The sequence below is a fragment of the Haemorhous mexicanus genome, chromosome 22, assembly GCF_027477595.1.
Source record: "Haemorhous mexicanus isolate bHaeMex1 chromosome 22, bHaeMex1.pri, whole genome shotgun sequence".
Taxonomy (NCBI): Eukaryota; Metazoa; Chordata; class Aves; order Passeriformes; family Fringillidae; genus Haemorhous; species Haemorhous mexicanus.
In genome coordinates, this window is record NC_082362.1 from 571815 (window position 1) to 587474 (window position 15660).

General features: G+C 53.8%; 1 protein-coding gene across 1 annotated transcript in view; it reads right to left on the reverse strand.

The window, feature by feature from the left end:
* TSPOAP1 (TSPO associated protein 1) overlaps positions 1 to 11320 on the reverse strand; it is a 69056-nt gene extending 57736 nt beyond the window's left edge. Inside the window, exon 1 of the mRNA XM_059866257.1 lies at positions 11027 to 11320. Coding sequence (XP_059722240.1) covers positions 11027 to 11305 — 279 coding nt within the window. The 5' untranslated portion in view covers positions 11306 to 11320. The remainder of the gene's footprint in view (positions 1 to 11026) is intronic.
* Positions 11321 to 15660: the final 4340 nt, after the last annotated feature.

The window sequence follows — 15660 nt, forward strand, 5'->3', positions numbered from 1 at the left end:
AGATCATCCTCTCTGTGTCAGCCTTGGCTCCGAAAGAAGGTGACATGCAAGATTCTTTGCAAACGCCACTTTCATTTTGCCACCTCAAAAGCAGCAGCAGCAGCAGCAGCAGCACCTCTGCCAGGACCTGTATATAGAATTTTGTGGTTGCTGCTTCCTGCCCAGAGCAGCTCGCCGCAGGCTCTCTACCGGAGCCAGCTCCCAGCAAAGATTTCTGGGCGTTAGCAAAGCTTGGAGCTGAGCTGCTTCTTCACAGCTGCCATATGGCAGTGCCTTAGGAAGGTCCAGCAGGTTTTCCCAGCAGCTGGGCAGGTCTTGAGAGATCCTCCTCAAGAGCCCAACAAGTCTCCGCTGAATGGCCATGACCTTCTCAGTGTGCACAGCTCTGCCCTGCAGTTTTCCAGCCAAAGCTACTGGGGAAACATCTCTGACTCCCAAAGGAATGCTGCCCAAGCTTTCTGGGTAGCAAGAGCTCAGACAGGAGTTCAGCTCTAGGAGGTCTGAGACTGGCTAAAACTCATTACACTTTGGAACAATTCTGGTTTCTCCATCGTGTCCATTGTAGAGATAGGGCGGGAGACCAGTGCCACAAAGTCCCTACCCACTGAATTCCCCAGTGTGGTGCCATGTTCATGGCTCTCCCAACCTCTCACACCTGTGTGGAAATGCCCTGACAAAGCAGGGAGGGAAAACACAGCTGAAGGGAGGTTGAAAATAGCAGCTAAAAAAAAACCCAAAAAACCAACAAAATAACCCCACCACCCAGAAGATGACACCCAGCCCTTCCCATCAGCCTCATGTGGTGTCTCCAGTCCCATCAACCCCTTGTGACACCAGGATATGATGTGCCACAAGCTGACAGACTTCTGACAAAGTGGTTTGTAGACACCCACCCTCCCCACAGATATCCCAGGGTTTGTGAAATGCCCCATAGAAGGAGACTACTGCTACCACACCTTGCAAAGCAAGAATACATCTTCCTCTATTTTTCTTCCCTCCTAGGCACTCCAGGCCACTGTTCCTGGGGTCATCACACTGCAGCACCTGAGTGCCCTCTCCCGCCCTACAACAACTTTGGGCCGCTTCCAGGGATGGTTAGGCCCAGGAACAAAGGAAATCCCTGAACCCAGCATCGCAGGGATGCCAGGAAGTTCCCCTGGGAGCTGTGTGCAACAGCTCTGTGCCCAGTACCAGCTCCTGCAGCATTAGTCCTATCCCTGTAGCTTTACAGGTACAGTGAGATGTCCCAGAGACCATTTCCCCCATCACCAGCTCCAGGAACAACAAAGCACTTTCTCGGCCTGGGAATCCACATAGGGAACACTGCAGGTGACAAAGAGGGCACAGGTTCATGGAGAGAGGGGTCCTACCAGTATCTCCTGTCCTGTGCATGGCAGTGCCTCAGGCTGATCCCCTGCTGCCACCCTCAGAGCCAAGCAGGCAGCCCTGCAATGAAGTCAAAGAGCATTATTTCCATCTCCTTGCCACTGCCAAGAGGTCTCAAAATTCTTGCCTTTGGTTGCCCTGAGACAGGGCGAGAACCATGAGCCAGCAGCCTCTGTGCTGGGATGGGAGCAGGAGAGCTTTTGAGGAAGAGTTGATGTGCTCCTGCCTCCCCCAGCAGCCAGCCAGGACTTCTGACGTCAGCAGCATGGGGTTTCAGTAGGGGACAATCAGCACCTCCAGCACAGCATGGGGATATTTTGGGGACCTACATTGAAATTTCTGCATTTGAAACCCTATTTCTGTAGCCATAAACTATTTCATTAGGGCAAGATGCAAAGGCTCATAACCCCTCACCCCCAGCATGCCAGACTGTCCCCAGCTCAGCCCAGGTTTCTTGTCATGACTCCAGAGCCCATGACATGGCAAAGGCTGGCATGTCCCTTCCCATTCTGTGGATGTGGTAGCCTCCCCAGGTAAAGTGCCATGGAGCAGGGGAGTGTGGCTGTGTGCTCCAGGCTGGGGCCAGGCACGGGGCCAAGTGTCCCCTGTGCCAGCACATCCCTCTGCAGCTGCAGCTCCTTGGGGCTTTGTCCAGAGAGGCACAAGGGACAGCAGCAGCGAGAAGACATGGAGGCAGGAGATCCTTGCTGTGCCAGGACATCTGTCCCACACGGGGACCTCATTGCCACAAAAGCTTTGCCAAACCTTGTTGGCTCTGAGCCAGTGCTGGCTGTGTCAGCTGAGCCCTCCTCCAAGACCACAGAGAGCCTGGAACCAAAGGGCTGTCTAGACGTCATCCCAAGCTCATTAAACATTCATTTCCTATAATGAAATGGCTTTTAATTTATCAACCGCTCTGCAGTTCCTTAAGGATCCCGCACTGCACGGCGCAGCCTCGCTGCTGCCTGCACTCAGGGCTCCCATGGTGCTTTTCATGGGAACCTGGAAGAAATCATTAGGTAGGAGAGACACAGAGGCTCCCCCCAAAGTGACTCATCCAGATGAAGACGTACAGAAGTGTCAGCAGGAGCTGGAATCCAAATGCGTTCCTTGGTCAAGGAGGTTTTCTGTGAGCTGAGCCAGAGCTGACACCATGGGGCAGCAGAGAGGGTCTCTTGGCAGCCACATTCCCCAGATCAGAAGCATCCTTGGCCACTAAAAAAATTAACCTAAAAATTACACAAGTGACATGGTCTTTTGCCACAGGGAAAGTTTCTAAACTGAGAGGAAGGCAGGAGCAGAACAGCAGGGATGCTGAGGGAGGAGAGAGAGCAGCAGGCACGTGGCTTTGAAGCCTCTGTTTCATCTGTCATCTCTTTTGGCTTGTAGAGCCCAAAGTTTCTCCAATGCATTGAAAACGGCAAAGAAAGAAAAGCCTCAGCATGGCAGCTGCCAGAAAACTGCTGCTTTTTCACCTGAAAGCTTCAAATGCACCGGAGAGCTGCAGCGGTGTTTGCAGGGAGAGGTGCCCAGCCAGGCTGTTAAATGGGTCATGCAGGCAAAATACCTCTGGAGCACCCAGCATTCAGCACAGTCCCTAAAGTCCTGCAGAAAACTTGAAGGAGGCCATCGGGGGACAGTAAATCAGCCAGGCACTGCCTGCAGCCGTGCTCTGCAATGCGGCTGGGGCTATGCCGGCACCGCAGCATGGCCTGGCACCCACCGGCCCAGGGCTCCTCCAGCCAGCCCCAGGGAACAGCCAAAGTCTAAACCTTGCTTTGAAATCCCTTCTGAAAGCCAAACGGGGAGGAGGAATTTACCAGGTGGCCCCATGAACAGGAGGTCTCAGGTAGCCTTTGGAAACAGGCAGGCACACAGCTGATTTGAAAACATACCTAATTTGTGGGTGTAGAAACCACACACAATTTAAAGGTGTATAAAACCACTGACAATCTGAAGATGTCCTGATTTCTCCATCTGCAGCTGATCCAGGGTCCAGTTCCTGGGTTTGCTTTGCAGGAGCAATCTCTGAATACAACCCCCCTCTGCAGACAACTTGCAGAGTGATCCAGGTGAAGCTATCCCAGCTCTCCTGCTGTCTTGGATATATTACACCAACCACCTGTCCTTCATTTGAAATCGTTGTCCCCAAGCCTCCACCATGCCAAAGCCCTTTAGCTGTTCATTTCACCTGACTTTAGTAATTAGTTCCCTTAACTTCTCAATCCTCTTCACTTGGAAATGTAGCCTGTCATTGCCAATCTATTTTCTTCTCTTCCAGACAGTTTCAAGGGAATCAGGCACCTCACAGGACAAAATTATTTTCCATAGGCTGCTCTTTTGTAGTGCCCTCACTGCATGTCAAAAGCAAGACAAAAATAGCCTCACCTCCTGTTGGGTCAATGAGCAGAGTCAGCCCCAGTGCTGTCGGCACAGCGAGCAGCCAGCACATCCCCACCCAGGGAAAAGGGACAGTGCTGCCAAAGGTATGGGAGAAGAGACATGCCTGGGATGAAGCTTGATTATCCTGCTACTCCTCTGACAGGCAGTGTGTCCCACTGTGCTTGTCCTGCTTCCTTCCTGCATTTTGCGCTGTTCCTGGTTTCAGACACAAACATCTCTGTTGTGCCGTTGCCTTTAGAGCACTTCCCCAGAGCCCTCTGTGCTGCCAACTCCCCTTTCCATCAGTCAGCATTTTCTCCTGCTGCCCATCCCTCTTCCAGCCTACTACTTGTCCTTATTTATGTGATTTCCTCATTTATCTGATTTTTATCACCTCATGTAACAAATTAATGGAAGAAAAAAATCCATCCAAGGCTATTAACTTCAAAAATCCTGCCTCCAGCATGAGGAGTGCTGGAGCCATGAATTGGAAGATATTGACGGAATATTCAGGGGAGCAGTCACTATACATTTGCTGTTTCTCTGCATTTCCCCAGGCATCCTCTCCTGCACACCCTCTGACCACTGCCAGCTCTTCATACACTCCTGACTGGGCGTTTAAAATGAGATGCAGCTGAAATTGGAGTCTTCCAAAACCAAGTTCTCTCTATGTTAAAACCTGTGGAAGCACCATTATGAATCCCAGGAACACAAACTGAGCTATTCCAGGAGGAGAATAATCAGCTCAATAGCCCTGATGGACCTGGCTCACTGTCCTTTGATGAGCTCAGCTTCTCCAGCCTCCCAACCAGGGAGAAATTAATGTTCCTGCAAAACTGAGACAGGGAGGAATGTGAGTGGAAAATAAACTCCTGAGGCAGAGGATCAGCTCTCCAAAAGCCAAGGCTGCAGCTGGGTCGGGGTGCAATGCGACATAATTCCTCACATTTGACAGCAAATCCAAAAGACGTGAGGATTTGCACGGAGATGAGAGAAAATACCTCACTGAAATACCTCACGGCTGCTAGGAAGTGGTTCTGAAATGCTCCTGAGGTGCTGCACATGTGATTCTTCATCCTTCACCATCAGACAGAAAATAGGGCAGGGAATTTTGAGGACTGGAGGGTTTGGAGAAGCCATGGGCGACTCTGGCAAGGGACAGATGCTGCTCAGGGTGCAGGTTCTCATCTGGTTGGACAATGCTGGTGTCACCAGTTCTTTTGTTTGGCCAGTTTGCTCCTGGCCCTACTCTCCAGTGGGCTATGGAGACGTGTCCCTGCTTCCAGATGGCCATGACCCGCCTGAAGCAGAGGCATGACAAGGTCTGTGTGGTCCTGGACAGGCTTTCCCCAGCTGTGACCCAGCTCTCTCCGTGTTAAGCAGAGTGTTTCACAATCCCAAGTTGTGTGCAGCCACACACTGCAGCTGATCTATCAGATAACCTGCAGCAGCACAAGGTTGTGCAACACTCCTCAAGTACAGGAACATCACCCCCCTACTCTTGGGCCACTGTGTGACCCCTGACCACGGCGGTGTCCCTTGCATGCTCTTTGCCCCCTAGACACCTTGTAAGAAAGATATCTGCATTTTGTAAGGTGAAAAGAAAAGGTACAAAGCCCTTTGAACACTGGTGTACAAGTATCTCCCTTGTCTCTTACCAGCTTCCAGAAAGATTTGGCCAAGCTCCTCTCTTGGTAAAGCAGGACTGTGCTCATCTCCACTGCACTCAGGGGACGTTGCTGTTTCACTGCCCACCTGGGGAATGTGTAGAAGACAGGCTGTGCCCCACAAAACCTGGTTAGGCTATAACATTCTGAAGCCAAGACAGCCAAGCTGTCTTTTTCCCCCACTGCAGAATTTTCTGGGTGCTGCTGAACAAATCATAGAATCTGCAGAGAAGTAGCTGATGCAACACTATTTCCACCATATTAAAAAAAAATGCAAAATGTAGAAGATGTGGGAAGCAATGTGTGAAAAACTTCAGTGCAAACACAGAAAGACTTCGCAACCTCTGCTGCTGTGTACTCATGATGCACATTGCAAATGATTTGAGCTAAAACATGGGTACTAGCTTACTATAGGACATTTATGGAGCTTTTTGTTACTTAGCTCTAAGCAGAGGTCAGTCTGCAGCTCCCAGCATGGCAGGCTCAGGCCCAGACCACCCTGAGGTCTTTGTGGAGCATCTGGACTCTTTCTGGATGCCATGGGTCAGATAATTATATTTTGTGAACATGCAAAATACCCCAAAAAGCCCTGGTGAAGAATGATAATTTTTTTTTCTTTCCAGGTTTGGTATTTGATGGCTGGAGTAGGGATCATTGTTCTCTGATATCTCATCTTTCCTGTAACAGAAACTCTAATCCAGAGAAACACTCCCAAGAGAGGCATGGGACTTCTGCCTTCACCCTGGGAAGCCACTGAGCTGCAGCTCAGTAAATCCCCTGCCCATACAGAAGAGCCCTCTAAGAGGATTATGGCTTGCAAAGTCAACACCAGCTCTCCTTACCACAGAGCCTCAGCAGCAACATCCTGATCACAGGTGTGCTTTGATAAAGTGGTAATACTTGATACCTCAACATATTCAGCTCTGAAGAGGTATATTTTCTCTTCCACCTCTCAGAGTACATCAGGGAGCTGAGGGGCAGATTTGGTATGTCAAGTCAGTTTTTGCCCAGAAATCTGCACTGCAGTTTCTCTCCTACTTCTCCCTATTTTCCAAATAACTGGCAGCTTCCTAGGGGCCAGGAACATATTTTATTTTGGGTCACATTGGCTAAAATCCTGCTCTAGTTGCCCAGGCTTTGGCATGATTAGATAGGAAGGAATTGCTCCCTGTGAGGGTGGGCAGGCCTTGGCACAGGCTGCCCAGAGCATCTGTGGCTGCCCCTGGATCCCCAGCAGTGCCCAAGGCCAGGTTGGAGGGGGCTAGGAGCATCCTGGGACAGTGGGGTGGGACTGGATAAGCTTTAAGGGTCAACCCAAACCACTCTGGGATTTTGTGATTCGAGGTTGGGATCAGTGTTCTTGCTCATCTTGGTCATGGTATGGCAACGGCCAACAGCAAGATGGTGTGACAGCCCTGTCCCAAATCCAGTTTATCTCCACCAGCCCAGAGGAGCCAAGGACACAGTGAGGAGGCACTGCGTGGTGTCCCTCACCCTCCACATCCCACACAAGTGACCTGGCCAAACCATTTGGACATGTCTTTGCACAGAAGACATGAGCTTAATCCAAAAAAGAGCTAAAATGAGCATTGCTTTCCCCTTCCTAGTCTCACTTAGCCTTGTTTTCCATTCATTCCTACAAATAGAGAGGCACTGGCTCTTCCTGGCAGGCAGCTGCCTGAGATGGCCATGCATCCATAGTGCTGCGGCAAACAGCACTAAGGCATTTCCATGAGGCTGTGCACTGCCAAGCCAAAGAAAATTACTCAGATTTTGAGCATGATGGAATACAACCTTTTAATTGGGATTGCAAGAAATGGCAAGAACTGGCTCCATTTCCCAAGGTCTGCCTGTCCTACTGCCATCTTTCATCCTGCTGACCTGCCCTTCCCAGTCAAGGGTGCAGCTCTACACACCCTCAGACACTAAATGAAGCTTTCCATCTTTGCCAATGGAATATTTGAAGCTCTTGAAAGACCACAAATTCCTGCAAAAGGCACTGAGCTTATCATTAAATGCAGCTTGGCCTGAGCACTTGATGTGGAGGATATTTACCAGCATTTTATAATTCTTCCTGTGTCTCTGCTTTGTTTTATTAAGCCCCACTGGGACCAACACGTTGTTTTGGGTTTTTTTTTTTGCAGCTATTTAAATTCCTACTCACTGGAGGGCTCCTTGAGTTAAGCATTTTCAGTTAGGTTTACAGATTTATTGAATATTCTCAGCTCCACATGACCTCAAGGGAAGCTAAGGCTAGGATTTTAAGAAATTCAAATCCAGAGCAACCTCTTGTGATTGAGAAGTCACAAGAAGTAGCTCAGAGCACCCTAACTGTGCCCCTTGCCTGTATGGTTCTGGGATGGGACCAGGGAATGGTCAGCTGCTGAGCTCATCCCTTCCATGAGTGATCTGGGGAGCTTGGGGAGATGAGTAATCCTGGAAGGGAAGGATACAGGGAATATGCAGAAAGCGAACAACTTTGATCCTCTTCCCTTGTCCAGTGTAGGGCACAGGGAGGGAGTCTTGCCTTCAGCAACCCACTCCCAAACCACCCTGAATTTTCCAGGGCCGAAGCAGATACTGCTGGAGCAGCATCCCCTGGCAGACGCAGGCAACTGAGCTCTTGTGGGAAGTGCTCTAAAATCCATCTGACAGCATTCTGGGAACTTTCCAGTTTCCAGACAGACTGTCTCTGTGCCACTTTAACCCCATTTTTCCTACACAGACAACGTTTTTCTCCTCTGATATTCATTATTTGGATTGGGATCCTACCCCTGCAGTGCCTGGAGATTCTCAGCAGCAAAGTAATTTCTTATGACTCATGTCCACACAGAAATTTTGGGAAGCAGGACCAGAGCAATTCCAAAGGCCCAGGAGGAAGGATACACTTGTGACAACCCCCCAGACAGCATTATCCAGTGGGGCTGTGGTAAGACACACTGCTCTGCCAAGGAGCTGGGAAAGCCTGCAGTGCCTTGCAGGATGTAGTGGCATGTGACAAATGGATGGAAAAATGTGAGCACAAACCTCAACAAGGAAAATTCCCACCAGGCTATGGAGAACATTTCTCTGATGAGATCCCAGCCCCTGGAGATATTCAACACTTGCCTGGTCAGAACACAATCAGCCTCTTCAATCTCTGGGGCCTTCTGGCGGCAGAGGCTGGATGGGAGGCTCCAGGTGTGTCCCCTCGTCCCACCTCCCTAACTCCAGAGTTCCTCTGCCAGCTCTCAGATGGTAAAAGAGCAAAAGCTCTCCGCACTCTACACTCAGGAGAGACGCAGGCAAGGACGCCAAGATTAAGTCGAGCTACAGAGAGTCTTAATGCCTCTCCACAGCCTGTCCCTGAGGGAATGGCTGAGCAGTGGTGCCAGAAGCTGGGACACACAGCAAGAGCTTCATCATAAAATCAACATCTTTAATCGACTCTGTCAGTGATGAGCCCTCAGGAGGCTCTTCCCCACACCAGGAGAGTACTCTCTGGAGGCAGCTGTCGTGTTCACATAATGCAGCTCTGACATCCCAAGGACAAATGTCCTAAAGGAAGCTCGGCTTTGGCAGTGCAACACACAGGGTGTCCCAGCCTGACTAGGAGCAACCAAGCTTTGGAAGGGAGCTGTGCAAGCCTGAGTTCACCCCAGCTCTTACACAACACTTTGTCCTCAGGTTGGAGGGTGTTGCTTCACAGCCCAGCAGCACCAGCACTGGGGACAGCAGTGCTGAGCTCCCTCCTGGGGCTGAACTGGAAGCCTTTCACATCCCTAAAGCTACTTGGCTCCAGGAGAAACTGCTGGATTCTTTTTTCCCAGGAAAACAAAAGGTAATCTTTCTGGATATCAACATCAGTGTTGAGGATGGTACTGCCATGGTACCATCAGCACCACCCCAATGACATCACAGTGCCGCTGTGGCACTGCCATGATGCAGCAGAGTAACACCGGCCCCACAGCACCATCAGTCTGGCACCAGAGCACATCAAAGCACCACCACTCCCACCACAGTACACGGTGCTCTGATGGTACTACTATGGTGCTGCCAGAATGCCATGAGAAGGCTTCCATCCAGCTAGGAGCCTCCAGGATGGCAGGAAAACACTCAGTGCAGCCCAAGGACCAAGGCAAACTGGATGGCAGGTGCTCAGCAGTCACCTCCATAGAGACCAACAGGGGGGACCCACTGCAGGGATCAGCAAGAACTGGTGCACTGCTCCCATCCCACAGGTGCAGTTCAGCTGCTGAAGCACCCATGAACACCCCTCTGAACCAGCCACCTGCCCTTCTTCCAATCCTAGCCTTCCCACCCAGGCTCCCACCAGGAAAGAGCACTCCCTCCCTTGCCAGCCAGCTCTCCCAAAGGAAAGTGTTCCAGGACACTGGGCAGGGCTTGTGCCAAGCTGGTCTAGTGGAAGGTGGGCTGGAATGAGACAGCCTGTAAGGTCCCTTCCAACCCAAACCATTCCAGAATTCTCTGAAGACAGTAAGTCTGGCACAACTGACTGGACTCCTGGGATACAAAAGAGGGGTGGGAGCAGAAATCTATCCCATTCTGCTGTCCCATATTTTAACTGCGGTGCTTTTGGCACAGCCAGGGCTGGGGTCAGACTCCAGCCAAGGTTCAATGTTGTCTTTCCCTAAGCATCACAATAAACAGCCCTTCAGAACAGACCCTTAACAAACTGGGCTGCAGTGAAATCACGTTCTCCCTCGGAGGGTTTCCAGGGGCACCGTTTCTCCCGCAGGCTGCTCCAGGCTGCTCTCCAGCTGGGCTCAGCAGCACAGCACAGCCTTGCTCAAAACACCCCTGCTAAACCCCGACCAGCACTGATCAGCTCTTCTCCCCTGCGCTCAACAAGAAAAGGTCAAGAGCCATTTTCTCCCCTATTTTAAAAGCACCACAGAGCTTCCCCAGATTCCAGGAGACCGCAGGAAGATGGCTGATGTTCCCCATGGGAAAGGGTGGAAAGCTGTCCTAAGCAGGATGAGCCGATGAACTTCTCCGACCTAGATCAAGGCGGTGAGATCCTGAGGAAGCTTTTTGGGCTGTTTTTAGGGAGATGCTGCAGGGGCCAGACATTGCACTGCCCTGAGGTTCCTGAGTGCTGCCTGCAGGGGCTGGTTCCTTCTGCAGTGGTGGTGCCCTAAGCCCTCCAGGGCTCCCTAGAGAGGAGAGGGGATGCTCTGGAAGAGGGTGGCAGTGAATCATGTTCCTGCCACTACCTGCAGAGCCATTGATGCTGATGGAACGGGGACATGCTGCAAGGATGGCTCAGCCTTGGCTGGTGCAGGGCTGTGCCTGCTCCAGGTGGGCTCTGCCCAGCGCTGGCTCTGTCAGGGCTCAGGCAAGACCCCGCACGAGCTCCAGCGACTTCCAGGACAGACGCAGCTGGAAATCCTTGCTGAAGGGCAGCAAAGGCTCCTTTCTCTCGCGCGGGTGTGTGGCAGCTGTGGCAGGTGCCGGCCCCACGGGGATGGTTTTGTGGATGGCTCAGCCGCAGCCCCGCGCCCCCCACTCCCCGTTCCCGTCTCGTACCAAGGTGACATCCTCCCGCCTCTCCCCCAGAATGAGCAAACACAGCTCGACCCCCGCCTTACCTTGGGAGGTCTGTCTGTCCGGTCCATCGCTCGCAGCGGCCTGACGAGCTCCGGTGCGGAGTGAACCCGCTGGGCGTCCGGCGGAGGGATGCAGGGGGTTCCCGAGGACTCTTCCTGGGGCTGGGGTGCTCCGTCTTGCTCCGACCCTGGGGACAGCTGGCAGCCGGCCGTGTCACCCCCCGCGCCTTCACGCGTGTCCAGGTCTGGGCGGGCGGAGGCAGCGGGGACACCACTCTGCCCCGGGGCCGCGCTGGGCACGCCGCGCTCCGGCTCTTGCATGGCTGGGACAGGGCTGGGCTCACTCTGCACCGGCCAGGGCAGCCCAGGGCGTCGGGAGCCGGCACGGGAAAGCCGAAGGCATCAGAGCGGCGGCGGGAGCAGCCCGGGCCGCGCTCCTCCGTGGCGGGACCGGGGTCGGGGGTGGCCGCAGCAGCAACATCCCCGCACCGGGGCTGGCTCCGTCCCGCACCGGGAATGGCTCCGTCCCCGCCCGGATCCGCGGCTCCCCGTGCGGAGGCTGCTCCCGCCGCCCTCAGGCCCCCGCCGCCCCTGGCCCCATGACGTAGCGGAGGGGCCGGGGGAGCTGCCAGCCCCTCGCCGCGGCCCCGGGCAGCCCCCGGCGCAGCCGCTGCCGAGTCATCAATACGGAGCCGGGCCGGGCACCCCGGGGGGGCCGCGCCGCGCCCCGGGCCGCCAATGGCTGCGGCTCCGTCCGTTTCCACGGCAACGCTGCGGGAGCTGGGTCTGGTGCCTATTGATGAGGCGGCGGCGGGGGGGCAGCCGCGCTGAGCCGCATCCCCCTGCAAAGCATCCCCCCCGCACCGGGGCTGGGGAGCCTCGGAGAACCACACGCTGCCGGGATGGGGTTTGGGAACAGCAACGGCCCGAGCCCCTGCTCGGCTCTGCCCCAGGGCTGCTCAGTTCTGGCCCTGGATACCCGACTCTGGCCCCAAGATACCTAGCTGTGCCCCAGGGATCCTCAATTCCGTCTCGGGGATGTTCAGCTCTACCCCAGGATGCCCCGTTCTGCCCCGGGGATGCCCATCTCTGCCCCGAGAACGCCCAGCTCTGCCCCAGGATGCCTGATTTGCTGCAAGGATGTCCACCTCTGCCCCCGGCTGATGCCCAACTTTGCCCTAGGGATGCCCTCAGCTCTGCCAAGGATGCCTGGTTCTTTCCCAGGCATGCTTGCACACCTTTCTTCCGCGTGAGCTAAACCTCGGTACCTCCCAGACACACCGAGCTGGAAACAACCCTCTTCTGAAAAGGGCTGGCCCCCGCCTGCAGCACGCCCGGGACAAGTGGCAGAGCAGTGGTGCGGGCAGGCAGGGAGAGGGTGGTTGATATGATCCTTGGTGACAGGAGTTTGCAGCATAACGCCACAGCCAAGCGGGCACCGCCGTCCCGGAGCACACGGAGCAGGCAGGCGTGTGCTCTGTCTCTCCCTGCCTCCTTCCTGCCGTGCTGTGTCTTTGATGAAGATCACATCATACATCGGGCTGCACAGTGTTAGTGATGCTCAGGGGAAAACCACTGGGCCACGCTGGAGGACATCTCTCTGGCCCTGCTCCCCAGCCCCACTCAATGCTTGACCCACTGCAGAGCAAGGTTTGCCGATCCCAAAACCCAAGAGGGATTGAAACCCTGAGCAGCTGGGACAGGTCCTGCCTCCCCAAGTCCTTGTGTGTGGTAATAGCTCCCAGTCCCACTGCTGGTGCCTCCCTGCTGCGGTGTGGGGGGAGCGTTTGGCATCTCACACGTGCCATGGAGCCACCAGGACAACCTGCCCAGGGCCACCTTCTCCAGAAGAGATACAGTGGGGGGTCTTCAGTGCCCCTGTCAGACATCGCTTTGTAGGTGCCTCCTTTGAGCAGCTTCTCCAGCCCATCCAGATGGGCAGATGTGTCATCTCTTTCATCTCTTGAACCCAATGCCATCAGTGGTGTGTCACATCTGCCTGAGCCCAGGCAGCACAGGCAAGGCACCAACAAGACAGTAAATTCACTGCTGACTGCCATGGGTGTAAGACCCACTTGGATGGGTCCTGTGTGTAGGGAGTTATCACTGGGTCTGGCAGAGTCTCTCTCACATCTGGATGTGGCTACAAGGCACCTCTCACAGTGTGGAGGACTCTGCCAACCCACCTGAATCCTGTATCTCCGAGCCCATTCCTAAGGGGTGTTTGTGTATGGTGGAGGGAAGCCCCAAGCTTGTAATGAGCAGATAATGCAGCCAACAGACTAAAGGGAAGATTCCAGAAAACTGATCCCACCTTCCTGTGTCTTCTGGTACTCATGTACCCTGAAACCACCAGCTTATGTGATTCCTTCTGCTGCAGGAAGAGGTCAGGGTAGATCTCACCATCTCCCACCACTCAGATCCCCTCAGTTCCTGCCCATGGCTGCTTCCCCTGGCAAGGTACCAGGCAAGTTCTGCAGGTGCTGAACCAGTGTGGAAGAACACCCAGGCTCTGCTCAGCTCCCCAGTGAGACAGAACAAGCAGGTTTCATTAGGCAGAGGCAGCACCAGTGGGAGGAGAAATGCACCCTGATAAGATCTCATGTGGTTGTCAGCCTTCTCAGAACCCCCACTTGCTTTGTGCTTCCACTGCCCTGTGCTGCTCACAGGTTATGCTTGGCTCATGCTGCCACCACTGACCCCCAAGAATCCTAGCACAGACCTTGTCCCACTGGTCTATGCCGGACCCACTTGGCTCCACGGCACTGCTGGGGCCTGCTGCCCTGGAGAAAGAGGGACCAGGGATCCCCCAGGCCCAAGTCTGGATCCACCCACAGCCTTCAGTGAAAGCCCCAGTTAGGTGAGGTGAAGGATGGGGTGTCCTAACCCTAACCCCACACCATTCCTGGGGAGAGGATATCTCCTGAGGTCCTGAGCTTGGAAAGCTGGAGATGATCTTTTACATCTTGGCCAGCCTACAGCTGGATAAGTCCTTAAAGCCTTATTAAGTCTACTTAAAAATGTTAGAGGGAAAATTTATCTGGGCTATTGAAGACTCGGTGGGTTATGAGGTCCCTGAGCTCTGAGTCACAAAGTTCTCATGAGGGCTATGGGGATGGGGTGCCCCAGGTCCCCTTGGTCCTCCAAATTACCCAGGGATCTGCTGTGGGGCTGTGCTCCCTGCAGAGGAGACCCAGAAAGATCCTTGAAACTCTCCAGGACAGGGGAAACCACAGGCTCAGTGAAAAGAGGTGATGATATAGAGAAAATTAAGAGCAACAGTGACACTGGAGAGCTCAAGATCAACAGCTCAAATGTGGGGAGATGACAAAGGATCCCAGGAGAGCCCTCCAGCAGCTCCCACTGCTCTCCAAAGGTCTCCAGGGAGCTGAGTCTGTGCCTGGTCACGCAGGGACAGGGATCCAGTGCATGGTGCTCGCTGTGCTGTCCATCAGAGAGCAGCAAGGATAGGACTGCTCCATAGCGAGCAGCAAATGGGAACCCAAGTGTGATCCAGAACACACAGCATCCTCAAACCCCAGGGGGCCATCCCAGAGCTTCTGAGCAGGACAGTGGTAATGGGATCCCTGGACAGCCCCAAACAAGATCAGATGAACCAGGACAGGGACCTCAGCCAGGATCAGGAGGAAACAGAGCTGGGGCTACAGATAAGGCTCCAGCAAAGGTTCATCCAGCCAGGTGCAGGGCCAGAGACAAACTGGCTGGTCTGGGCTCCAGCCAGCACATGTGGCTGGAGACAAGATTCTTACAGTGATGATCCAGGGCCTGCTGAGGAGACCAGACCCAACAGAGATTTACTTACAAAAGCCCAGCCAAGGCCTGAAGAACCAGGGCTGAGCCTCACTGATGCTCCTGGCCCAGCACCTGCAGGTCCTACAGGCAATTACCTCCATTTAATGCCTGATGAGTCCTCCCTGGTTTTGGGAATTCCAGCAGGGACTGGAGTGGGCAGTGTGAGCTCTGCTGTGGTTTTGGCTGGGAAAGAAGCACAAGAATGAGCATGAGGGGCCAAGGCAGCCCTGAGGGAGGTCCCCAGGGTGTGGGGACAGTGATGTCACTCGTGCACCGGGGTCGGGGCAGGAACAGATGAGAGGCAGGATCGTAGCAAAGGCGAAGAAGGACTTTATTCAAAAGAACTGCGCGGTTTTTACAGAGTGGTATGATAGATTCCATTCTATCAGCTAACTAACAGAAACATCTTTCTCACGCACTGTCCTTGAGAGGAACAGAAAAACAAGGTAGAAAAACAGCACCTGCAAATTGTTTACAGCAACACAGCAACAGGTTATCACATCTTTCCAGCTCCCTAAAATTTCTCACAAGCCGCTGTGAGAAACGCTTGCCGTTTCTCTCTCCCTGTCCCATGGCATCCACACAGTGACATGTGTCAGCACTCAGGGGCACCTCCAGGCTGAGGTGATTGGCAGGTGCCAATCCATTCCCACCCTCTTTCTAGCAGTTCCCTGGGAATGGCTCCAGCACATGATCCCTCCTGTCTCTGTTCATGAGCCATGCTGGTGGCTGCAGGGATGTGCAGTGACACAAGTGGGCACCTCCTCTGCCATCAGAGCTCTCCAGCTCCCATTCCCACTTCCTGAGCCTGAGGTCTGATGTGTCCTGGAGCAGCTCCAAGGAGGAAATGCACATGGCCACAT